The sequence below is a fragment of the Ylistrum balloti genome, unplaced genomic scaffold (assembly GCF_031769215.1).
Source record: "Ylistrum balloti isolate Yb309-2 unplaced genomic scaffold, AGI_CSIRO_Ybal_v1 Utg370344, whole genome shotgun sequence".
Taxonomy (NCBI): Eukaryota; Metazoa; Mollusca; class Bivalvia; order Pectinida; family Pectinidae; genus Ylistrum; species Ylistrum balloti.
In genome coordinates this window covers 2,388,000-2,415,553 of record NW_026782247.1, presented here as the reverse complement: position 1 = coordinate 2,415,553, position 27,554 = coordinate 2,388,000, and the positions used below count along the sequence as shown (strand labels likewise).

Below are 27,554 nucleotides of genomic sequence, written 5' to 3'. Positions count from 1 at the left end.
AAATGTTCAACATACATTTGTATATACCCGAGTTCATCGATGTGTAGTTATACTGCAATAAACATACAATGTAGTTATACTGCAATAAACATACAGTGTAGTTATACTGCAATAAACATACAATGTAGTTATACTGCAATAAACATACAATGTAGTTATACTGCAATAAACATACAGTGTAGTTATACTGCAATAAACATACAATGTAGACGAAAATAAAAAAAAAATGAAAACAATGACTTTTGTTTGTTCGGTTTAAAAATGTATTTAGTGAAAATTACACAATACATATACCAGTAATCTACCTGTCACGTCTGCGCTGCCGTAGATTCAAAAGCTTTAAAATACATTTCTACACACCTCGACTCCACATGACATAAGTAATTCTAACCGTGTGAACGGCCAGTAGTGTATTTGTGTGCTACTACTCCACACATGTGTGACAAAGGACGACATATGTGGGTACACGTACACGTCAATGAAGTGGTTACACATGAAACACTGAAAAAGGAAGATAAATATACACGATAAAGATGGCTGCCCTGGTGCTGTCTTTACACGACACGACGAAGGTCTGTTGTATCTCTATATTGACTTTCTTCTCAGTTTGTATTGAAGCCAAGAGACCGCACATCGTGTTTATGGTCGCCGATGATTATGGTGAGTACTGTTGTATGTCTGTTAAATGTTAGACACCGATATCACTATACACCACTTTATTCTATATACTAGGTGATTATACTGAATGGAAGTATCAGCTTTCTTATGATATTAAATACCTGTGTTCTACAGTAAAAACTCTAGTTTTACACTGAAAGTCTTGTGTTGCACTTAAATTTTAGGCCTTTTTTGTCTTCTGTCTTTTGAAAAATGAAACGGTTCAGAATATAAAATATCTTTGACATCTTTCGAAATCATCCGATACCTAAATTTTCTATAAGCTATATAATTATGATATTAATGCACCTGCCCACCTAAATTTTGTCATTTGTTCAGCCAATTTTCTAATTTTTTCCGTCACTTCTTCGATTTCAACACTTTCGTCCATGACCATAATTAACAAACCCTTAAAGGACGAAACAACTGTATAATGTAGTATAACTGACGAATCTTAGAAGGACGAAACAGCTGAATGTTGTAGTATAACTGACGAATCATAGAAGGACGAAACAGCTGTATGTTGTAGTATAACTGACGAATCATAGAAGGACGAAACAGCTGAATGTTGTAGTATAACTGACGAATCATAGAAGGACGAAACAGCTGTATGTTGTAGTATAACTGACGAATCCTAAAAGGATGAAACAGCTGTATGATGTAGTATAACTGACGAGTCCTCAAAGGACGAAACAGGTGTATGATGTAGACTAACTGACGAATCCTAGAATGACGAAACAACTGTACGATGTAGTATCACTAACGAGTCCTCAAAGGACGAAACAACTAGACGTTATAGATGTAGATCCTAGACAGACGAAACAACTGTTCGGTGTAGTTTTATTAATCATCCTGTTCTACCGTGTCTTATCAAAGATTTGTATTGAAACCCTGTACATTTGACGACCAAGTAATTAAATACTATTTACCGGTAAGACTGTATCAATATGTTAAAGTGAAAATGTGGCGAGCCAGGGCATGTCAAAACTAAATTACATCTGAAAAAAGGCCTAAAGGGCCTGTATCACTCATCAGGTTTAATTGCAATTAATGTATTTAAACTGAAGGAAAATATTTAAAACACTTGTACATTGCATCGATTTTCACAAGTAGTCGTCGCCCCTCTGCACCAAGGGGGACGGATCGGGTCACTGTTTAAACAAAAATAAATTCTCTTCTAAGTTGCTTCAGAGCGAATTTGGTCCAATTTGAGTCATTTCAGCGAAAGAACAGATTTTAAAGAATCTGCTTTATTTTCCCGATTGGGTCACGACCCTGGGGGATACATCCCTTACATCACCGACGATCACAGAGTGACGAAAAGATGTATTATGTTGTTTTCAATATCATTTACCAAAACGTGTATTTGACAATCGGTTTTGATCGTACGTCCGGGAATCGAAATGTATTAACATCCGGGTAACGTCATATTGCTTGGTGCCAAGCAATATTTTCGATGTAGTTCAGCGCTCAAAACATTATGATACTTTTTAGCAAACTTAATCGCCAGACGCAAATATCGATAAATCTAAAATAATGGTTATGTAAAAAGACAGTGGCCATCTTTGCTGTTGGGACAGGTGATCGACATCGAAGTTGTAGAATTTAATCATAATGGCATGCTCCAGTGCGTCCTTGAAATGTAAAGTGGATAGTTCGATGATAATCATATTTGCGACATATTCCAACTATCGTTTCTGTGTGAATTTGTCGGTGCGTACAAATATAAAAAATACGGTATACTGTATGCGTATACATAAAATGAAGCTATATTTTATATCAGAACGGTACGGTGTGTACGTGTTTGAACAAATTATATGCAAAATATAAATCGACATCGCCCAGGTAAAAAGAAGGCTGTCTATAAACCTCATCGCCTGTCATCGCTGCTGGAGCGATCTTCCCGCGACAGCGCTCCCGCTGGATCGCGAGATAGTTTTAATCCCTTCCGCTTTCCCGTCGCTTCCGCAGGGTTTGAGAGGCAATCACCTCATCTGTACTGTTGATATGATACATATAAAGGGTCATCCCCTTTACTCTCGTGAGTCCGAATTTCGATCTTATTTATTTTCTCACGAACACCATCAAAACCAAAACGTGACATTAAAAGATTTAAGTAAGGTTATACAGGTTGATGAAACAATGGCCCGTGAACCTTGTCACTGACGTCATGGAAGACACCTTACAGAATGTGTCCAGCGCCTGTTGTTGAACTTCACTGTTCATGGACATGTATATTTATTTGTACGAACTGTTACACATTCTTGCTAAGGGAAGCCATCGAAAACCTCTACTCAAAGAATTGCTTTTGTTTAAGAAATATCTATCACACATATACATATATATCTGAAAAAAAAAACGCTGTTCTTCAGTCTTATTCGTGCAAATGCTTTGATATTAATTCGTCGAGTCCAGTAAGATCCTTTGTATCAGAAAAGGTAGCCACATTGTGTGGTAGATCTTGGTACCACTGCGTTATTTCCATCTTCTTGTCCGGCGTCGTGGGTTGTCCGTCGTAAACAGTGGACGTTTTCGATTTCTTCCAAAAGGCCCAGATTGCTGATATTGGGTCCGTAGCAGGCTAGGATGAAGGGATACCGTGTTTGTATAAATAGTTGACCTTGACCCACTTTCAATGTCACAAATGTCAATTATGTCGAAATATTTAAACACCTCCCTCTCAATAACCAAATGCTCCAGAGTGCTAATATTGGACCTGTAAAGTGGTGGAATGAAGGATAACCAAGTTTATACAAAGGAATAAACTTGACACACTTTCAAGGTTACAGGGGTAAAATGTGCTGAAATCTTTAAACGTCTTCTTCTCAATAATTTTAAGGCCCAGGGCGCTGATAGTGGACATACAGGGCTACCAAGATTCCTCATAATTTTAACTTTCATCCGCTTTCAAGATCACGTGTACCAAATATGTCAAAATCTTTAAATAACTTCTCAATAATCACAAGGCCCAGAGAGTGTTATCAGTTCCGTTTTATTGAAATTAAAACCTTCAACCTTAGAAACGATAAAAATATCAGTTTTCTTCTGTCTGCCCCAATGCTGGTACTGATGGACAAGTTTTAAAACTGTCCTAAGACATGAAGGCCTCCGATGACAGTTAACGCCCATGGGCCTCTTGTTTTTTTTTTTTAAATATTCTTCGGTGTCTAATTTCCTGAATAGTATTCATGAATTCCCTAGTAGTAAACCTTCTATGCCTGTTTTAAAGTGTTTATCATTTCGCTGACATATGAATCCTTGAATTAAACGAACACAGATAATGTTTTTGATAGTAAACAGTAGTACCACATAGTTTGTCCGAATAATCATTCTAACAATCAATAATTTGAATACATCATCAATTTACTGAAACAAGCATATCCTTAATATTCTCTGTCCTTAAAGGTTGGAATGATGTGGGCTTTCACAACCCCGATATGATCACACCCAATATCGACAAGCTGGCATCCGAGGGAGTTATACTGAACCAGTCCTATGTACAGCCTGTATGTTCACCGTGAGTACAGACTATGGTTATTTAACATACTTGTTTCCTCCAAGCCAACATCAAACATTACTACCAGGTCACATGTTAAGTCATACCTCCGCAGATAGACCCGATTGCTTGCCGTAATGTTTTTCCACTTTCCGCTTGATTACAATAGACATTCAACGCGCGCACTCGAGCGGACAAAAGTTGTAAATAAGACAGGTTGTAATCCAGTCTTCTTAAAGGCAAGCAATGCAGTAAGTGACGTAAAAGTACAGCCAACTAGACAACATGGACACCGTATCAGATTTAATATTGTCTATTATCTAATTTTCGTAGATAGCGAAGACCTTGGTTCTACTGTTCAACAAAGAAAAAATGAATAGATCCCCGTAAGGTTAACTTAGCCGGTTCTACATCCTCCAGCTTTAATTTAACGGTAAAACTAGATTTATGTTTATTTATGAAAGTTGTACTAAGGTCATATATGAAGATCGGACAAGGCGAAACAAACCACTCGTACACATGCATAAGTAGATAACCTGGTATTGTAATTCCACTCACTATTGTAATCTTGTTACATAGATAACCTTCGATCACTTAATATGAAGGTTTTTCTCGAGGAATTAACATTTCTTTTCCATCCACACTGAAACATATGAGGATCACGTGCCTCACTAGGCAACATATTTTACAAATTGCTTCTATTTAAACATTTTCAGTCTGAATAAGTGAGATCAGACAACAATGCTGAAATAGAGATCCCGGAATGTTTAATGCTCTGTTACACTCAATTGCCTACTGCCTCTTCACCAGCCGGCAGTATATAAATATATGTATATACATATATATGAATCTTAAATGATATATTATGTCGTATTAAAAACTTTATTTATTTTACATCAGTAGCACATTTATCCTTATGTTTCTTGATATCTACACGACATATGAAAAAAGAATCTGTCACATATATTGAATCTCATTCGGGAGGGAATAGAGAGTAAGATTTTACAGAGAGTTAGTTTGATTTTTCCGACAAAGTGCCGACAGTTACTATTGTTATATGAATATGAAAAATCAATAATATCGTATAATTCAAATGATTTATTTTGTCCATAAATAAAAAAAATAAAAATCACATAAAGATATGCATAGCAATGTCAGATCACACTATATATTGCAACCGGAATCTGTTCAAATACCGAAAGTTATACATCACCTTTATATGTGATGTTGTAACTATAAAGAAAACATATGGTCCTGGGTTGCATCAATTGATATCGCGCCATCTTCTGTAACCATGGTAACACTAATGGGTGACTGTAAATAGAATCGACGATGCCAACCATCCTGGTAAAATAGCGGGCGCATGCGTGTTTACTATAATGTTGTCACCGGGTTACAAGAGGATGCACTAGAATAATCGGATCACAGCAATCTATTAAAACCCTAGTCCTTATTCTCACCCAGTTACTCTCCGCATAGGAACTGACAACACCCCATAAGGGGTCATGTTCTTGTGACCTTTAAATTAACCAATCAAAATACCGCCACAGAATCTATAAGTTGTATGAAAGATGTCGAAATGAATCGCAAACTCCTATTTGTGCATTAAGTCATTTCGTTACAACATGTCGACAACAGAGAGACCTTTCCACTCTCCGATGTGGAGAATAAAGAAGTGTGCATGAGGATCTGGATTTTAATCTACTATTCTGTGACGAGATTACTCACAGCAGATCGTTGATTATACTATTTGTCCTGTGTGAAGTACAGAGGTTGTAAAGTTAACCATTTGTCCTGTGTGAGGTACAGAGGTTGTAAAGTTAACCATTTGTTCTGTTTGAAGTACAGAGGTTGTAAAGTTAACTATTTGTCCTGTGTGAGGTACAGAGGTTGTAAAGTTAACCATTTGTCCTGTGTGAGGTACAGAGGTTGTAAAGTTAACCATTTGTCCTGTGTGAGGTACAGAGGTTGCAAAGTTAACCATTTGTCCTGTGTGAGGTACAGAGGTTGCAAAGTTAACCATTTGTCCTGTGTGAGGTACAGAGGTTGTAAAGTTAACCATTTGTCCTGTGTGAGGTACAGAGGTTGTAAAGTTAACCATTTGTTCTGTGTGAGGTACAGAGGTTGTAAAGTTAACCATCTGTCCTGTGTGAAGTACAGAGATTGTAAAGTTAACCATTTGTCCTGTGTGAGGTACAGAGGTTGTAAAGTTAACCATCTGTCCTGTGTGAGGTACAGAGGTTGTAAAGTTAACCATCTGTCCTGTGTGAGGTACAGAGGTTGTAAAGTTAACCATCTGTCCTGTGTGAGGTACAGAGGTTGTAAAGTTAACCATTTGTCCTGTGTGAGGTACAGAGGTTGTAAAGTTAACCATCTGTCCTGTGTGAAGTACAGAGGTTGTAAAGTTAACCATTTGTCCTGTGTGAAGTACAGAGGTTGTAAAGTTAACTATTTGTCCTGTGTGGAGTACAGAGGTTGTAAAGTTAACCATTTGTCCTGTGTGGAATACAAAGGTTGTAAAGTTCACCATTTGTCCTGTGTGAGGTACAGAGGTTGCAAGGTAACCATTTGTCCTGTGTGAGGTACAGAGGTTGTAAAGTTAACCATCTGTCCTGTGTGAAGTACAGAGGTTGCAAGGTAACCATCTGTCCTGTGTGAAGTACAGAGGTTGTAAAGTTAACCATCTGTCCTGTGTGAAGTACAGAGGTTGTAAAGTTAACCATCTGTCCTGTGTGAGGTACAGAGGTTGTAAAGTTAACCATCTGTCCTGTGTGAGGTACAGAGGTGTCCTGTGTGTGAGGTACAGAGGTTGTAAAGTTAACCATTTGTCCTGTGTGAGGTACAGAGGTTGTAAAGTTAACCATTTGTCCTGTGTGAGGTACAGAGGTTGTAAAGTTAACCATTTGTCCTGTGTGGAGTACAAAGGTTGTAAAGTTAACCATTTGTCTTGTGTGAGGTACAGAGGTTGTAAAGTTAACCATTTGTCCTGTGTGGAGTACAGAGGTTGTAAAGTTAACCATTTGTCCTGTGTGAAGTACAGAGGTTGTAAAGTTAACCATTTGTTCTGTGTGGAGTACAGAGGTTGTAAAGTTAACCATTTGTCCTGTGTGAGGTACAGAGATTGCAAAGTTAACCATTTGTCCTGTGTGAGGTACAGAGGTTGTAAAGTTAACCATCTGTCCTGTGTGAGGTACAGAGGTTGTAAAGTTAACCATTTGTCCTGTGTGGAGTACAGAGGTTGTAAAGTTAACCATTTGTCCTGTGTGAGGTACAGAGGTTGTAAAGTTAACCATTTGTCCTGTGTGTTGTACATAGGTTGTAAAGTTAACCATCTTTCCTGTGTGAAGTAAAGAGGTTGCAAGGTAAAGTTAACCATTTGTCCTGTGTGAGGTACAGAGGTTGTAAAGTTAACCATTTGTCCTGTGTGAGGTACAGAGGTTGTAAAGTTAACCATTTGTCCTGTGTGGAGTACAGAGGTTGTAAAGTTAACCATTTGTCCTGTGTGAGGTACAGAGGTTGTAAAGTTAACCATTTGTCCTGTGTGAGGTACAGAGGTTGCAAAGTTAACCATTTGTCCTGTGTGGAGTACAGAGGTTGTAAAGTTAACCATTTGTCCTGTGTGAGGTACAGAGGTTGCAAAGTTAACCATTTGTCCTGTGTGGAGTACAGAGGTTGTAAAGTTAACCATTTGTCCTGTGTGAGGTACAGAGGTTGCAAAGTTAACCATTTGTCCTGTGTGGAGTACAGAGGTTGTAAAGTTAACCATTTGTTCTGTTTGAAGTACAGAGGTTGTAAAGTTAACTATTTGTCCTGTGTGAAGTACAGAGGTTGTAAAGTTAACTATTTGTCCTGTGTGGAGTACAGAGGTTGTAAAGTTAACCATTTGTCCTGTGTGGAGTACAGAGGTTGTAAAGTTAACCATTTGTCCTGTGTGAAGTACAGAGGTTGTAAAGTTAACCATCTGTCCTGTGTGAAGTACAGAGGTTGTAAAGTTAACCATTTGTCCTGTGTGGAGTACAAAGGTTGTAAAGTTAACCATTTGTCTTGTGTGAGGTACAGAGGTTGTAAAGTTAACCATTTGTCCTGTGTGGAGTACAGAGGTTGTAAAGTTAACCATTTGTCCTGTGTGAGGTACAGAGGTTGTAAAGTTAACCATCTGTCCTGTGTGAAGTACAGAGGTTGCAAGGTAACCATCTGTCCTGTGTGAAGTACAGAGGTTGTAAAGTTAACCATCTGTCCTGTGTGAGGTACAGAGGTTGTAAAGTTAACCATTTGTCCTGTGTGGAGTACAGAGGTTGTATTTGTCCTGTGTGTACAGAGGTTGTAAAGTTAACCATTTGTCCTGTGTGAGTACAAAGGTTGTAAAGTTAACCATTTGTCCTGTGTGAGGTACAGAGGTTGCAAGTACAGTTGTAACCATTTGTCCTGTGTGAGGTACAGAGGTTGTAAAGTTAACCATCTGTCCTGTGTGAAGTACAGAGGTTGTGGTGAAGTACAGAGGTTGTAAAGTTAACTATTTGTCCTGTGTGGAGTACAGAGGTTGTAAAGTTAACCATTTGTCCTGTGTGGAGTACAGAGGTTGTAAAGTTAACCATTTGTCCTGTGTGAGGTACAGAGGTTGCAAAGTTAACCATTTGTCCTGTGTGGAGTACAGAGGTTGTAAAGTTAACCATTTGTCCTGTGTGAGGTACAGAGGTTGTAAAGTTAACCATTTGTCCTGTGTGAAGTACAGAGGTTGTAAAGTTAACCATTTGTTCTGTGTGGAGTACAGAGGTTGTAAAGTTAACCATTTGTCCTGTGTGAAAGTTAACCTGTGTGATTTGTCCTGTGTGTGAGTACAGAGGTTGTAAAGTTAACCATTTGTGTGAGTACAGAGGTTGTGTGTGTGGAGTACAGAGGTTGTAAAGTTAACCATTTGTCCTGTGTGGAATACAAAGGTTGTAAAGTTAACCATTTGTCCTGTGTGAGGTACAGAGGTTGTAAAGTTAACCATCTGTCCTGTGTGAAGTACAGAGGTTGTAAAGTTAACCATCTGTCCTGTGTGAAGTACAGAGGTTGTAAAGTTAACCATTTGTCCTGTGTGGAGTACAGAGGTTGTAAAGTTAACCATTTGTCCTGTGTGAGGTACAGAGGTTGTAAAGTTAACCATTTGTCCTGTGTGGAGTACAAAGGTTGTAAAGTTAACCATTTGTCTTGTGTGAGGTACAGAGGTTGTAAAGTTAACCATTTGTCCTGTGTGGAGTACAAAGGTTGTAAAGTTAACCATTTGTCCTGTGTGAGGTACAGAGGTTGTAAAGTTAACCATTTGTCCTGTGTGAGGTACAAAGGTTTTGTCCTGTGTGGAGTAAGGTTGTAAATTTGTCCTGTGTGAGTACAGAGGTTGTAAAGTTAACCATTTACATTTGTCCTGTGTGAATACAGAGGTTGTAAAGTTAACCATTTGTCCTGTGTGGAATACAAAAGTTGTAAAGTTCACCATTTGTCCTGTGTGAGGTACAGAGGTACTGTAAAGTTAACCATTTGTCCTGTGACGGTACAGCAGGTTTACATACTTAACCATTTGTCCTGTGTGAACCTACAGAGGTTGTAAAGTTAACCATTTGTCCTGTGTGGAGTACAGAGGTTGTAAAGTTAACCATCTTGTGGAATAAGGTATTTCTGTGTGAGTACAGAGGTTGTAAAGTTAACCATGAAAATGTACAGAGGTTGTAAAAACACATTTGTCCTGTGTGAGTACAGAGGTTGTAAAGTTAACCATTTGTCCTGTGTGAAGTACAGAGGTTGTAAAGTTAACCATTTGTCCAGTATTGACGGACTCAGCACTATAACTTACATACTCTCATTGTTTTCTCAACCTTCTCTTTCTCTCACCACACTCTTCTTTTTTCTTTCCACACCACTTTGTGTCAACGTATCTTTCTACCCTATCACTATTTCTTCTGAGTAACGATGCGGATGAAAATGAAAACAAACACAGCCACCGTTAGCTAGTCAGTAGGAACCACTGGTGCTGGAAAACTAGTATATTTGTTTTATGGAAGCTTTTCGCGGCCATAACATCAAACTGTATCTCAAGTCGGACTGGCTGGCAATGTAAATAAACACTAGTGAAAACAAAAAGAGTTCGGCAAGGGGAGATAACAGCGATGCTAATGTCAATAACGTCAGCCAGGTAAAATAAATACGAACGTGCATGTAACTCGATAAACATAACAATTTGAGTGTATTGACGACGAAACATTTTTACGGTTAAATCTCTACTTCCTGAAGTGTGTTTTTGACGTGAGGACGCGACCTGCATCCCCCTCTGCTGGGGGTGGAGCCGTCTGTATGTATGTCTGAATTTAGAGTACTTTTTGAAGACGCCTCATTGGCTTAATGGTGCCTTATCCTGCCATCCAAGTATATGTCGGACGAATTCCTCAATAAAAGATTTTCATATGAACCCTATTCCCCATATATCATGATCGCCGTTATCCCACCACCTGTTTTTCGAAATAACACAAAAGGATCTTAATCGTGCGAGTAGGGAAATCCCCACAAGGGCCACCGTTTAAAGTCCCGTCCATCTGACTATGGTTAGTGGTAAAATAGGTGCTGTTGCTGGTGGAATCATAAATAAACTGCTTTTTACTCGTCTCATCTGTTCCCTATCATTCAACTGAATCAAAGTACCTGACCACCTAACTATTGTCTCTTGCTTTCTAATGATCCATTCCAATCAAACTGTATTCATCTCTCCAGGGCTCTGACTTTTAATTGTTATGTATGTGTTATTTGTGTGAACGTGATTTAGAAGAGTTATGAGACGCTAAGTCAAGGTCAGTTATGATGAGATAGAAAACGTATGAAAATGACAGAGATATTAATGTGAAGAAGTGGAGAGAATAAAGGTGTGAGGGAGAAACATAACATATAACATAAGTTATTTATTTATGTTTGTTTACAGCATTTAGTCATTAAGCATAAACAGGCGGCATGTTCGCCAGTTGGTATACCGTTTCTGCCGGAATATCTCAAGAAACTTGGATATGCAACACATATCATTGGAAAGTAGGTATTAACAAAATTTCCATGATTCATTCGCGATGGTTATACATCTTTTTACTTCAAATTTTGCTTTTTTGCTGAAATATTGTACAAAAGACCAACAAGCGAACAACACCTTTTAAATTTTGAAGCCTTGGAGGCGACTAAGGAAACTCAAATGTGATAGAAATAAAAGTAAAAAGCAAGACGGGAAGGTACATTAGCACCAGAACTCAATGAATTCCGTGCTTTTCATAATTTTGATGCCAACGGGATGTATCCTAAAATAGATCAAAATATCATCTCCCAAAGATGTTAATTTTAACAGTAATCTTCAACATGTATATGACCAAGGAAATTTATGATTTTAAACGTTGAAATTGATAAGGTGCTTTCATGACACGTTGAATATATATTTAGACTGTCCGAGGGTAAAGCAAAAGACTGGAAAGAAAAGTGTTTTCTAGGTTCTTGTGTTAATCGCTCTCTTGACTAATTTACACCTGCAGTTAGGATGCCGTTTACTGTTTACAATTAAATTACATGCTATCTACATTTGATTTTGTGCACTTTCGTCTTTAGAAAAGGAAATTTTTTTAAATAGTTGTGACATATTTCCTGTATCAATAGATGGCACCTGGGATTCTGTAAGTGGGAATGCACCCCAACTTACAGGGGATTCGACACGTTTTATGGCTTTTATAACGGGAGAGAGGATTACTACAACAGGTCTGTTTGTAAGTATAGTACTTTTGGTAGTTCTATCAACTTTTCCTAACCTTATACATCCATTGTGTGTTCTTCGGCACTTTCATTATACGTCAATTTCGTCACTTAGTATATTTTGTACTTGATTGTATAATACACATTCTCTACAGACTTATAAATAAAAGTAAATATGTTACAAGATATATAGTGTTTTCTGAGTTATTTCCTGGAGAGGTTTAAGTGTAAATCATGTAAGATTTTCATGGTGCACAATTTTCGTGAATTTTAATCACTTTTGCGGGGACGATTCATTTTGTGGATAAATAAATCTCGATAAATCTTCTACCTATCATAAAAATGCAGTTAGAGTTCTCACGGACTCAATGAAAATAGAGTACACGAATATTTATGATTTTACAGAAAATGCTATTAAACTGTTAGTGGATTTAGATAGTACCCTCGGTCTCATTGAAAATAAATTCCCTCAAAAATTAGGATTTTACCGTAAATACTATAATGACTGATAAAATCGTTACCTGAATGTACTTATAGCCGATATAATGGCTGTAGGCATGTCATATCAAATGATCCCATTGAATATTTTATTTCATAGAAAAACTGACAGCATCACGTCTTTCAATTATACAGTATCATATCTAGAACAATATTTAACCCCATTTTATACGATAGCGTAAATCCAGCCGTAACACAGAATGGCTACCAAGATAATTGTGAGGGCCACAGCCGTAACACAGAATGGCTACCAAGATAATTGTGAGGGCCACAGCCGTAACACAGAATGGCTACCAAGATAATTGTGAGGGCCACAGCCGTAACACAGAATGGCTACAAAGATAATTGTGAGGGCCACAGCCGTAACACAGAATGGCTACCAAGATAATTGTGAGGGCCACAGCCGTAACATAAAATGGCTACAAAGATAATTGTGAGGGCCACAGCCGTAACACAGAATGGCTACAAAGATAATTGTGAGGACCACAGCCGTAACACAGAATGGCTACCAAGATAATTGTGAGGGCCACAGCCGTAACACAGAATGGCTACCAAGATAATTGTGAGGGCCACAGCCGTAACACAGAATGGCTACCAAGATAATTGTGAGGACCACAGCCGTAACACAGAATGGCTACCAAGATAATTGTGAGGGCCACAGCCGTAACACAGAATGGCTACCAAGATAATTGTGAGGGCCACAGCCGTATGATAGAATGGCTACCAAGATAATTGTGAGAGCCACAGCCGTAACACAGAATGGCTACCAAGATAATTGTGAGGGCCACAGCCGTAACACAGAATGGCTACCAAGATAATTGTGAGGGCCACAGCCGTAACACAGAATGGCTACCAAGATAATTGTGAGGGCCACAGCCGTAACACAGAATGGCTACCAAGATAATTGTGAGGGCCACAGCCGTAACACAGAATGGCTACCAAGATAATTGTGAGGGCCACAGCCGTAACACAGAATGGCTACCAAGATAATTGTGAGGGCCACAGCCGTAACACAGAATGGCTACCAAGATAATTGTGAGGGCCACAGCCGTAACATAAAATGGCTACAAAGATAATTGTGAGGGCCACAGCCGTAACACAGAATGGCTACCAAGATAATTGTGAGGTCCACAGCCGTAACACAGAATGGCTACCAAGATAATTGTGAGGGCCACAGCCGTAACACAGAATGGCTACCAAGATAATTGTGAGGTCCACAGCCGTAACACAGAATGGCTACCAAGATAATTGTGAGGGCCACAGCCGTAACACAAAATACCATAATTGTGAGGACCACAGCCGTAACACAGAATGGCTACCAAGATAATTGTGAGGGCCACAGCCGTATGAAGAATGGCTACCAAGATGTTGTGAGGGCCACAGCCGTAACACAGAATGGCTACCAAGATAATTGTGAGGTCCACAGCCGTAACACAGAATGGCTACCAAGATAATTGTGAGGGCCACAGCCGTAACACAGAATGGCTACCAAGATAATTGTGAGGGCCACAGCCGTAACATAAAATGGCTACAAAGATAATTGTGAGGGCCACAGCCGTAACACAGAATGGCTACCAAGATAATTGTGAGGTCCACAGCCGTAACACAGAATGGCTACCAAGATAATTGTGAGGGCCACATTGTGAGGGCCACAGCCGTAACACAGAATGGCTACCAAGATAATTGTGAGGTCCACAGCCGTAACACAGAATGGCTACCAAGATAATTGTGAGGGCCACAGCCGTAACACAAAATGGCTACCAAGATAATTGTGAGGACCACAGCCGTAACACAGAATGGCTACCAAGATAATTGTGAGGGCCACAGCCGTATGATAGAATGGCTACCAAGATAATTGTGAGGGCCACAGCCGTAACACAGAATGGCTACCAAGATAATTGTGAGGGCCACAGCCGTAACACAGAATGGCTACCAAGATAATTGTGAGGGCCACAGCCGTAACACAGAATGGCTACCAAGATAATTGTGAGGGCCACAGCCGTAACACAGAATGGCTACCAAGATAGCTCATTGCATTGACTAGTACTGTGTAAAAGTAAAGAAACGAATACATATTCTCTCTTGGAATTTATTCTTTTATACCTCTGTTGACTTCGTCTAGCAGTATATACATGTGACACATACAACTGATATGTGGACGTGTGAAACAGGTGTGTTGCTTTTCATCAACAAACTGTAATATTATACTATTATTGACTCATTATTAGGTTGATACCAGGACTTGTCAACCCGCTAAAGCGATACGGCCTCGGTGAATATCGTTTTTAAGGGTTGAAAGATTTTTGTAGCAACCTAATAAAGAATCAATAATTTGTATAGATATACACCAGAATATATCGTTAAACAAGCTGTTATACAAACAATATAAACAACTTTATTACTTCAACACAGGAACCGATCAATAGGTATTATCAACAAATTTACTGATATAAATAAAATGCTTTATATAACTGATTCTAATCTCATTGTGTATCAGTAATGATATTATATATTGTATTGTCAACATTTTATTCTCTTCTTCTTTTTGATTAATAATGAAGGAAAAATCCTTTACAAGTATCCTAAAGATAACAGCTTGTGTATATGTATTAACAGTTTATCAATTTTAATCTATACGATTGATGTAGTTCAGCTATTGTCTCTCTTTCCGAAGTTGGAGGACATGACTTCAGAGATGGGGAAGAGCCAATTCTACCAGACAGGACAAAATATTCAACTGTAAGACTTATTTTCATTGTTGAATGTCAGTGATGGATTTTCCTAGAAACATTCTCTAGAAAAATTAGGTCATTGTGTTATACAATGACATTGTAAAATATTGAGATAGAATCGGTCTTAGTCAAAATATGTTCCCATGTTACTATTGAGTCAAACTGTGTTCCCTTGTTACTATTGAGTCAAACTATGGTCCCCTGTTACTATTGAGTCAAACTATGTTCCCCTGTTACTATTGAGTCAAACTGTGTTCCCTTGTTACAATTGAGTCAAACTGTGTTCCCCTGTTACTTTTGAGTCAAACTCTGTCCCCCTGTTACTATTGAGTCAAACTATGTTCCCCTGTTACTATTGAGTCAAGCTGTTTTCCCTTATTATTATTTAGTCAATCTGTGTTGCCTTGTTACTATTTAGTCAAACTGTGTTCTTCTATTACTATTTCTGTACCTACATTGTATCAGCATCAATTTCGTGTTTGTAATGTAATAGAGGTAAAAATGCCTGCGATCATCAAGTCACCACGAGGCTTATTAAGATCTTGTTCCCGAGACATATCCCACAGTAAGCCATTTAGACTTTATCAATACCTGTAAATACTGATTCTGTGTAAATATATCTACGTTAATGCTGTTTCTGTTTGACATCCAGTTTTTTATTACCTATTTATGGTATAGTATAAGTAACATAGACACATGTATCATTGTACAATGGCATATGTTTTGAAAAGTTCTATTGTCATAACAAAAATAAGTTATTGGTAGTTTTCAGTGGGGTTTGAATGGAAGGTTTTCAAAACACAGCAGACGAGTAACCTGTCTTAGATAGCATCACTTTATACTCGTCTGTAGTTATTTTTGATATTGTATTGATGCTGTCGGTTTCAGTACATCTATGCTGAACGTGCCAGAGAGGTGATCTCAAAACACGACAAAGACAAGCCATTCTATCTGTATTTTCCTTTCCAGTCGCCTCATGAACCGATAGAGGTAAGATATCAATAAAATTAGTAACATTGAGCATGGATGATCAAGGCCATGGATATTTCAATAACGTTGTAAATTGGAAAATATATTATTGTTTGTTAAATGTGTAACTTTAATGTCAAAACAACGACATTTTCTGAAAATACATCTCATCTACATCTGGAATGTTGATTGATTTCGCATCATAATATCTCTAGTAAAGATTTCATTTATTATTTGCGATTCGACAGGTACCGACCGCCTATGAAGACCAATGTAACCATATAAAGAACGAAGGAAGAAGGAAATATTGTGGTATATACAAGACGTTTCTTCATTGCTAATCAAGGCAACACAGACAACAACTGTAGTGCTGTAAAATCAGTTATTTCCATAGGAATCCAATATCGTAATTTACCTGAGAATTGATCAATTGTTGTGGGCACAGTTTTTCGCGGATAGAGATTATTCAGAACGTCAACTAATTCTAAAGTTCACGTAAATCTTTCAGTGTATATCATTTCGTAGAGTTTGTTGATAAAGAGTACCCACGAAAACAATACCTCCATGAGAATGAATGATTTTAAAGTATTTAATTTATAGAAATAATGTTTCCGTTATGAACAGCTATCACTTATTCAATTATTCAAAAAATCAAGTTTTAATTAATTTGATATTGTGCATCCAACTTTCCTAATTTGGATTATTATATCTATTAGGTTGAAATATTTTGCCATTGACATTAAGGCGTGATTATGGATTTACACACACGAAACGTGTTTTTTTTTAATTAAATGAAAAGAAATCCATACGTTAAACCATGCCTTTTGACGTGACACGCATGAAGCAATATTCACAACGTACCAATTATGAAATCGTCCAATTTAGCATCCCTTACATAACGAAACTAGACTAATTTCATTAGAAACTTTCCGTGTTAATTGTAAAGGTATGGTGAAGGCTCTGGACGACCTGGTAGGAGATGTGACGGCCGCCTTGAAGGATAACGGAATGTATGATGACACACTCCTCATCTTCACTTCCGACGTTAGTATTCCTAGAAATGTATTTTAAAGTTTTTGCTGTTTATTATCATTCCGACCTGAAAGTATGCAGAAGTATGGTGTTGGAAAATAATCGTAATCATGATTAAAAATGTTGTCATTTTTGGACCATGTAGACATTTGTCCAAGGTGATTTTACTGTGTATTTTATCTTGTTCAGTAGGGAATTGGTCAAAATCAATGTTCTTTCAATGTTTTAATGATGTTGATATCTATTTTGTATTTTTTTCACGACCACGATTTTTAATTTGAGGACATCAGTCTACAATGTTTTGACATAGACTTTCACGTTATGTGTTGTCTACGCCGAAAGCACCGGTCCAGATTACATCTTGTTAGTTTGTTGTTCTTTTACAGTAGAATCTGTTTGACAAATATAATCTAATCTACGTCATATCTAGACAGGTCTTTTGATACTTTTAGAATGGCGGCTCGCATCTATTTCATGCCAGCAATTACCCCCTTCGTGGCGCTAAAGTTACCGTGTACGAGGGAGGAACGAGAGCTGTGGCTTTGATTTCTGGGGCTGGACTAGAAAAGACAGGATACACATACGACGGGTAAAGAATTTTTTAATTACATGTGAAACTTGTCAAATTAGTTACAGGAAGACGCACAAGAAAACAAATTCTGTACAATTATTGACCAGTTTTTTGACAAACCGAACAAGAAAGACAACTTGACAAGAACAGTTATAATGTAGTTACGTGATGGTTGGTAATGCAGGATTGTATTTCTCTTTGCTGATATTGGTAAACAAACCACAAAGACAGAAACAGATGTATACTGTAGTTTATAATTGGGAACTTGGTTTAACAAACTTGTTATGCAATGCATATCTAAACAATTTTTTAAAAGGTATTATATTTATTCACGTGCACATGTTTTCCATAACAGAATTCAATTTATACATTTAATAGTCATGGCTGCCTTCACTTGACAATAAATATTGTTTATTTAAACAAATTAATCGCAAGTGAAGCGATAGTTATGGAATTTTGAGTTTGGATTACGAGTATGTTGTAATGTTGATATTTTTTTTACACAAATGAAGCCTTGTTTGCTCAAAATATTATCTTACATGTAATGTTATTTATCATTAGTTATCAAAAAATCATATAAGATTACTTATTTAGATTGTCTATCAAATGATACCTTTCAATACGTTGTTTCTTGATCATTCTTAAATTCATGTATTTTAAAAAAGATTATGTCGATCGAAACACACATCTCAGCAATGGCTTTTTACGTCCTGTAATTTGAGAAAATATATGAAGGGTTTATTCATTTTGTTTTTCTATACTAATCACCACTGAATTTGATTGGTGTATCTATGTCTATAATCTGTTCGTATAGAATGATACATGCCGTTGATTGGATGCCCACGATTCTATCAGCAGCCGGTGGAAAGCCAGGTAATTGAATTGTGACAGGTTGAATTTAAGTCTTTAAAAAGATTTTGTCGAACAACTGCTCCGAAATTAAATTAAGAGTTCGATAATTGAAGTCAATAGATATGAAACTTAGCTATTATTTATGTCATCTTTCTAGAAGTATTTCATTTTACAAATATGTACATGCGTAAATTGAGCAACTGTGACTTTTGAAAAAAGCTTTTTATCACTTATTCTTTATTTAAATATTTTTCGTCGATGCAAACTGTCAAAAGTCTCACAGTTTTCAAGTGTATCATATAATCATCATTCCTTTTGATCTTGTTTTTTATTTTCATTTTGAGTAGAAACGTGTATTGACGGTATTGACCAGTGGGAGAACCTACGGCGTGGGTGTCCTTCAAAGAGGACTGAGTTTATCTACAATCTGGACGATAGTAGCCTACCAATCACCGGACATGCCGCCATTAGGTAATCCGCCTACAAATCCTGATATATTCTACAAAACCATACCAAGTAAAACGATCTTTGCACCAGATCAGATCTAATTTGTAGGTCGTCAGAAGTTTCTTCAGGAATATCTGCTCATATCAACCAAGAAATGTGATATATGAAGGTAGTACCATTTAACCATATTAGTGGACGAATCCATGTTATCTATATCGGCCGAGGAGAAATCACTGATATATATATACACGTTATTTCAAAAATCATGTAAAATAACTTAGATTGAAATTATGGGTATATAAACCAAACGTAAATGTTACTGGTGTGTAAAACAAAAGTTCATTATTAATGATCTGAAGATACAAGAACTGTATAATTCACATGTGTTCGTCACGCTTCATGTACTGATCGAATATGTTTAACATGTAAAAACGAGTGATACTTCAATGCAATGTATTACCTATTTGTCAGATATACATAAGTAGTTATAAGGAAACCAGAAACACATAACAAACATTCGTGGTACATATTTTTGTGTATTGTTTTTTACAGGGATCCTACATGATCATCCAGAAGTCCAAACTCGTTATTACAATTTTTTTTCTTTTTCGCCTTTTTTCCCCACAATAACTCAATCCCTTTTTGCAAGACTGCTTTAAATGAATATTATTAAAGAGATGAAACTATAATGAAATTGATACCTCGTTCTGACCATCGCACTCCACAGACTTTTGTCTGACACATGATGTTTATCATATAAAGACATACCCTTCAATCTAATGATTTGCATTAGGTATAAATGTTAACGTATTTTAGATAACACTGAAATACTCAGTGAGGTTGTGTTTATTCACCATTAAACCAATACGGATACGAACCAGAACTAGTGCTACATTTGTATGAGAACGAAAGATCACTTGTTAATACTGAACTGTAAACATGAAAATAATCATCATACGATTGTTGAAACCAATGAATTTCATTTGCAATGAGTCGATGTCATTGTCTTTAGAGATGACAGCAGACTCGCTACTCTATTTATCAAAATGTCTGACTCTGTCGGAGATGCCCTTACAGAAAAGATTTTTCTTTCATTAATGAAATCTAGTTATTATGTATTTTTGACTGACGTGGTGTTCCAGAGTCGGTGACTATAAGCTAATAGAAGGATACCCGGGGCCGTATCCGGATTGGTACGAACCGGAAACAGAAAACTCAGATATTTATAAAAGGGAGCGAGAACACTTTCAGAAAAATGGAGAAATTGAAACAAATGAACAAGCAAGTTGTTATAAAAGACAACTTTTCAACATAAAAGGTAGGTTTTTCTGTTTTTTGTTTCTTTCGTGGTTAGAACATATATTTTAGTGAGTATTTGAGTGAGGGGACTATGCTTCGCTTTGATAGTGCGATGTGTACAAGTACACCTCCTTGCTATACTGTGTACCTGAAGCCTGCTTTATAGTGCTATCACACTGGAGTATACTGCCGAAGGCCTCCTGTAGGATATCTCACCTGGTCACATTATACTGACAACATTAAAACAGGTGTTACGCTAACGCATGCTGAACGTTAAGCATGTAGTAATGCCTAACATCTGTATAGAATGTGGTGTGTCTCGTCCAGGGAACATAACCCAAAGCCTTCATCACAGGGGTGAAACACAATTATATCCAGACATGAGTCAGAATCAAGTGAAACGTAGGAAAAGAAAAGTTGTTAGATCTCAAATTTTGCGATCCTGCGATGGTGGCAGCAATTAAATTGCGTACGCCTTTTCGATATGTTGATTTAGGTACAAGTTGTGCAGTGGTAGACAACTTCTTTGTCTCTTTGTCCATTTCTTTTCATTTTCATCTTTGCTTATAATCGATCTTTCGTTTGCATTATCCTATCATGTCTCTACGTCGAATATGATTTCGTTTTGGTTACATAAACAATACGGATGAGCTTGAGTCGAAACATATCAAAAAGAAGTTACCTCACATATACACTTCAAAAATGATATATTGGAAATAAATAAACATGTTTTTTGCCTTTGTTCATGGACCGAAATCGCTATGTCGAGATCCTTTCAGCATAAAAGTTTTAACTGGTTGCTTGTTATTTCACTTCTTTTCAAATTAACAATTTGAAATCACGTTTACGGAGTTTAATTGAGTATAGATTTTTGTTTGTTTGTTTAAGATGATCCGTATGAGCGTCACGACATTTCGCTCACCCACACGAGTTTAGCGGACGCATTAAGTAAGAGGCTAGCAGAATACCATACACAGATGGTATCTGCCAATTTCCCAGACGACAGCGAGGCAAGTGATCCTCAACTGCACGGTGGATTCTGGTCCCCTGGATGGTGTTGATGATCACATATCTGGAGATAAATATTTTGTTATAATTGTGAAAGCAGAATTGGTGTGTTTGATTTAGTTCCAAATATCAACGAGGATCTTGTTCCATCACCCATCAACAGGAATCCACTAAGCAGTTTAACTTATTCAAATAACATTACTTTCTTTTTCCATATAATTTACTCTTCAAGACACGTGTTGCTAATATTTGTTTAGTTGTTATTCAGGTGTTGGTGTTTATTTGTGTTTCATTTATATACATAATTTGTTGGTGGATGATATGGTTCTGTGTTCATAATTGCTGGAAAATGGAAAATGGTTAATAATACCGTGTATTGACACGGAAGTACAAAATTCACAGGTATATACCAACTTTCAATTACAAATTCAGAAATTAAGATGTTCCATGTCGGTGAATTCAACTGCACCTTGTAATATTTTTGTCATACAAAGACTCATCAGTATTGTGATGCTAGAAACGTTAAAGATGGCAACCTTCTGGGCGATTGAGGCAAAATAAAATTAGTAAAAGAGCGAGAGAGTATTTGAGCCTTCAATGGCAGAGAACCTAGTTTAACGTATTGTTTACATGTACAGAGAAATTGAAGTTGTCTCCCTTCGTCCGTGACGTGATTTGTACAACAATCGATGGGAAGTCTTTGACTAACCATTCAGAGAGGAAAGGTTGTACTTACTTGAGAATTATACACTAAAGCTCAAGTCTATCCTTCGTTTGAAAATTAACTAACTCGATTTAGATAAACATAGCAGTTGTTACTCTTTTGGGAACTTCTTTATTTACAATTTATTCCATGGCAGCTGTGTTATTAAATAAATGCACGCATGGAATATTTATGTACAATAACTCATTTAATGTAATATGTCATGTCACGTTAATATGAATTCAATAGTGATATGCAGTCTGAAAAATTGGCAGACACCAGTTTTAACTTTTTCATTCATACGATTTACCGGGCATCAGAAATAAAAATCATGTTTAATCTATCTCATTCAAAATTGAAAGTTTTACGAAATCCTTTATATATACAGCGTAGGCCCATTGTTAACCATCGGTGTCTTTGTCACGTAAATTAAGGTAAAATCTAATAATGAATGCTGTATACAGTAAAACCAGAAGTTTTATTTCAGTGTTACATTTTATTTCACGTTAATATTCTTTTGCTATTTTGTAAAAATAGCCTGGTCATATAATTTCTTTTAAGACATTATATAAATAATATAATACATAATATTTATATATATGATATAAGCTGTTTGTTACTGCGACAGACGGCAGAGTCCATGCTTTGATTCTTCGTGGATACTGTAAATCGACGAAGGTTCATTGTAGATGTCTAGAAATGACAAACAGTTGACATAGCTTATAGAGTTTTATTAACAAAAGTCATCCACGAAAGTGCCAATAAATGCAAATGTGAATATATTTTGGAAAAACCACCGAAATGGAGTCTCATGAAAATATAAGCTTTTACAGTAATCTATGTTGTTTATCAACAAACATACATAGTTGTGGACATTTTTTGAGCAAGGGTCATAAATTAGGACGATATGATATATGTTGTCTACGGGACCTTCTTTCGCTCGATATACAACACTATCAAGTTTGACAAGCCTGTGTCTATATCACAAATAAGCCAAATAAAGTGTTTAATGTTTATCAAAACCTTGCACTACACTCTACATAAAAATAATCTGCTAAATTATGTTTTACATATACTTTTCTATATAAATCTGTCTTCAGTGAAAATCGTCCTGCGCCAGTAAAATGAAAAACGTTAACCCCCTCCCAACGCCTCTCTCTCTCTCTCTCTCTCTCTCTCTCTCTCTCTCTCTCTCTCTCTCTCTCTCTTATTTTTACATAAGATATCATTTACTGTAAATTACCTTATCGCGCAAATATTTACCTGCAATAAAAAAGATTTAGATGAAATGAATGTTTTTAAACCGTTATAACGTTTCGGTCGGACTTGGGTCTATAATCCGACTTTCTTATACTGTCCGAAAAATCAACGCGTGTTAACTGAAACCGAATACCTGTCATGATCGCAAATTTCTTAGGGTTATATTAAATATGTCTACATCAACCAATTGGACCGACATAACCCTGACATTCATACTGACGGACTCTAAATCATACAGCATATCGACAGAATTCAATTTACAGCACTTAATTAAACGTTAATTAAATGTATTAAAACACTGCCCTGTTGGAATCGTATATCTCATATAGTTTGGCGTCATGCACAGAAAATCAGGGAAATTCATTCATACATTCCATAAAGAAAGACAAGGTCAACATGCATTTCAAAGGGTCCACAAGAGTGTAAAAAAACCCCACAATATCTCAGTATACCGTAACGGACATACCACGACCACATTCATAGCAAGGATAAGGTGAACTCTATTTTCGGGAGCTTTGTTTCTCGTAACAACGCATGCCTGCCTTCTAGATACATGCATTTGGGAAATGTTTAACGCGGTGTTTCAAATCTGTTCATTTCGATATACACTATTTTAAGAATACCAGCGAAATCAGACAGTGAACTAATATCGGGTATTACATTTTGTAAATTGTGGTATTACATTTCGGTCTTCACCTCCTTCAACTTCATTTTATTTAATTATTTCTACCTGATATAATTGTGTATCACGGGATAGGAAACGTATATCGAACGTATGTAAAACAGATCCGCCACACCAGAACCCAATAGCTTCAAAATCTCACAACATTTGAGTATTTTTCGCGAAACTATTGCTATGTAGTTTGTTACTTAAAACATGTTTGTCCATCAGGTCATTTATACCAGAATTGAATGCTTCGACAAGATCGTCTACCCTACCAACAGGTGACTGAAGTGTGTGAGAGGATTCAATATCTCTAATGAAATCTGGTACGGAAATTTCACGATATCTCCGGAAACTGACCTCCCTTCTAATGCGACCTGGTTTACCACAACTGAGTGTAGTATTCACGGCAAGGTGATAACCAGATGGGTTTCCCTTGACATCACTGAGACACGGGTCTACGACAGATGGTACTCGAGCTATTTTCTCTTGTGATGACAACATCGAGTGTATGGCCATGGACATGTGTAGCTTTAGTGGAAATCATGGGCGTCCTATAAGTTCAAAAACTGTAAGGAATCGATTACGAGAAGTTGGTGTAAGAGCACGTCGCCCCTACGTAGGTCCACACCTTACCCCTGCTCGACGCCAGCGTCGTTTGGCCTAGGTCGCTGCACATGCTCCACGACGGTTTCCACTGAGACAGTGGAGACAAGTTTTCTTCACGGACGAGTCTCGATTCTGTCTTTATCGATCTGACGGCCGTCCACGTGTCTACCGACGTCGTGGCGAACGTTTTACGGACGCTTGCGTTGTAGAGAGGGATAGGTTTGGGGGCGGTTCAGTAATGGTGTGGGTAGGAATCTCACACGGGTTAAAATCACAATTGGCTGTTATTGATGGCAATTTAACAGCACCTAAGTATAGAGATGAGATCCTCCGACCCCATGTTATCCCTTTCTTACAGCAGCATAATCTAACCCTCCAGCAGGATAATGCATGGCCCCATGTAGCAAGGATTTGCCAAGTCTTTCTGGCCAACAACAACATTCAACCACTAGATTGGCCGCCATATAGCCCTGATTTGTCCCCTATCGAGCATCTTTGGGACCAGTTGGATAGACAGGTTCGAAAGCGCCAGCCACCCCCTGCTACTCGAGAGCAGTTGACCAGAGCTCTGATTGAAGAGTGGGACAACATCCCCATAAGACGGATTAATGCTCTCATGAACTCTATGACCAGAAGAATAAGGGCCGTGACCACAGCAAACGGCGGACACACAAGATATTGATGACTCAGTTCAATTTCAATTTCAAAATCCTATGTGTCCATTCAAGTTAATCGTTAGTACCTCTAAACCAATTGTCAGATGCAAAATACAGACTTTGGAAATTTTTAAGCTTTAATTTATCTGTAAGTATACAAAATTTCGTTTTAAATGAAGCCCGATATCATACTTAATTTCTGGTTTAAAGTTCACCCTGCGTTTCTTTATCCTTTTAGTATATTTGTTGTGGATTATAATAGTTACTTTGATATACACTGGTGGTTACAAGGTAACTAAATATACTAAACTGTTAAATGAATTAGGATGGGAATCTCTTAGTGACCGAAGAAGAAATTGTAGACTAAAAATGTTGTATAAAATTAAGCATGATCTTTGTCCTTCATATCTTAAATCTGTATGTCCCCTACTTAACCATCGCACTCAAAATTATGGCTTTCGAAATTCTGATACTATTCTTCCCATAACATCTAGGAAATCCTTCTTCCACCAATCTTTCTTTCCCAAGTCAATAAGAGACTGGAATAATCTGCCTGTACATTTTCGCTGTAGTTCTACATTAGCATCTTTCTCAAAATCTTTGTGTAATAGTACGACTCCTCTGTCTCAATCTCTGTATACATATGGACATGGAAAGGGCAAAGTGAATCATTGTAGAATACGAATGGGACTTAGTGCCCTTAACAAACATAGATTTTCTTATAATTTAACTGTAAATAAATTTTGTGACTTGTGTATACATTCTCCTGAAGACGAGAAACATTTCTTTTTATATTGCCCTATATATAACGGATCCCGTATTAAGATGTTGCGTCAGGTATGTAATGAAATTGCTCCAAATGTCAGTCCGATTCTTATTGTTGAGCTAATACCTGATGTTCTAGTAAATATATTACTACATGGATGTGAAACTTTAGACTGTCAATCAAACAAAGTTATATTTGATCAAGTTTTCGATTTCATAATCAATTCAAACCGATTCTAATCATCTCTCTCTCTCTCTCGCCCCCTCTCTCTCTCTCTCTCTCTCTCTCTCTCTCTCTCTCTCTCTCTCTCTCTCTCTCTCTCTCTCTCTCTCTCTCTCTCTCTCTCTCTCTCTCTCTCTCTCTCTCTCTCTCTCTCTCTCTCTCTCTCTCTCTCTCTCTCTCTCTCTCTCTCTCTCTCTCTCTCTCTCTCTCTCTCTCTCTCTCTCTCTCTCTCTCTCTCTCTCTCTCTCTCTCTCTCTCTCTCTCTCTCTCTCTCTCTCTCTCTCTCTCTCTCTCTCTCTCTCTCTCTCTCTCTCTCTCTCTCTCTCTCTCTCTCTCTCTCTCTCTCTCTCTCTCTCTCTCTCTCTCTCTCTCTCTCTCTCTCTCTCTCTCTCTCTCTCTCTCTCTCTCTCTCTCTCTCTCTCTCTCTCTCTCTCTCTCTCTCTCTCTCTCTCTCTCTCTCTCTCTCTCTCTCTCTCTCTCTCTCTCTCTCTCTCTCTCTCTCTCTCTCTCTCTCTCTCTCTCTCTCTCTCTCTCTCTCTCTCTCTCTCTCTCTCTCTCTCTCTCTCTCTCTCTCTCTCTCTCTGTCTGGTGTGCGAGCAGGTGTGTGCTGTGTGCGTGGATGAGTGTGCGAGTATCAATTTAATGAATGAAAGAAGTGAGTAAATGTAAGTAAGTTTTGTCAGTTTCGAATATGTTTTCTTGTATTGTACTATGTAATGTGTTTCATGTCGAGGAGAGCAACTAGTAGCCCCAGGGCTGTTTGTAATCCTCTTTAAACAAATTAAGAATTAAATTAAATAAATTATAATAGTTACAAATAAAAATGACGCCCAGATATACGAAAAACGTCGATGGTTAATATTACCTACTCTAAATTGACTAAAACATCTGAGGAAATTCGATTGAGAAATATGTCTTTTTGCCACATATTGTACAGTCCGAGACCTGGATCAGTCGTCTCTCACACATATTGTAAAGTCTGAGACCTGGATCAGTCGTCTCTCACACATATTGTACAGTCTGAGACCTCGATCAGTCGTCTCTCACACATATTGTAAAGTCTGAGACCTCGATCAGTCCTCTCTCACACATATTGTACAGTTTGAGACCTCTATCAGTCCTCTCTCACACATATTGTACAGTCTGAGACCTGGATCAGTCCTCTCTCACACATATTGTACAGTCTGAGACCTGGATCAGTCGTCTCTCACACATATTGTACAGTCTGAGACCTGGATCAGTCGTCTCTCACACATATTGTAAAGTCTGAGACCTCGATCAGTCCTCTCTCACACATATTGTACAGTTTGAGACCTCTATCAGTCCTCTCTCACACATATTGTACAGTCTGAGACCTGGAT

The 27,554-nt window shown here is 37.6% G+C and overlaps 1 protein-coding gene across 1 annotated transcript; it reads left to right on the top strand.

The window, feature by feature from the left end:
• The first annotated feature begins 533 nt into the window (after positions 1–533).
• LOC132553688 (arylsulfatase B-like) lies at positions 534–21,366 on the top strand. Its single transcript, XM_060217947.1, has 14 exons — positions 534–660; positions 4,063–4,174; positions 4,909–4,918; positions 11,079–11,206; positions 11,813–11,919; positions 15,078–15,142; positions 16,024–16,125; positions 16,353–16,416; positions 17,051–17,148; positions 17,589–17,725; positions 18,522–18,580; positions 18,907–19,030; positions 20,149–20,324; positions 21,194–21,366. Exons 1-14 carry the CDS (start codon positions 534–536, stop codon positions 21,364–21,366), a joined length of 1,482 nt encoding a protein of 493 aa, XP_060073930.1.
• Positions 21,367–27,554: the final 6,188 nt, after the last annotated feature.

Coding starts and splice junctions, on each gene's coding strand:
- LOC132553688 (XM_060217947.1), top strand. CDS start 534: ATGGCTGCCCTGGTGCTGTCTTTACACGACACGACGAAGGTCTGTTGT. Junction 16,126..16,352: donor CGCCTCATGAACCGATAGAG/GTAAGATATCAA, acceptor GCGATTCGACAG/GTACCGACCGCCTATGAAGA. Junction 17,726..18,521: donor ACAGGATACACATACGACGG/GTAAAGAATTTT, acceptor CTGTTCGTATAG/AATGATACATGCCGTTGATT.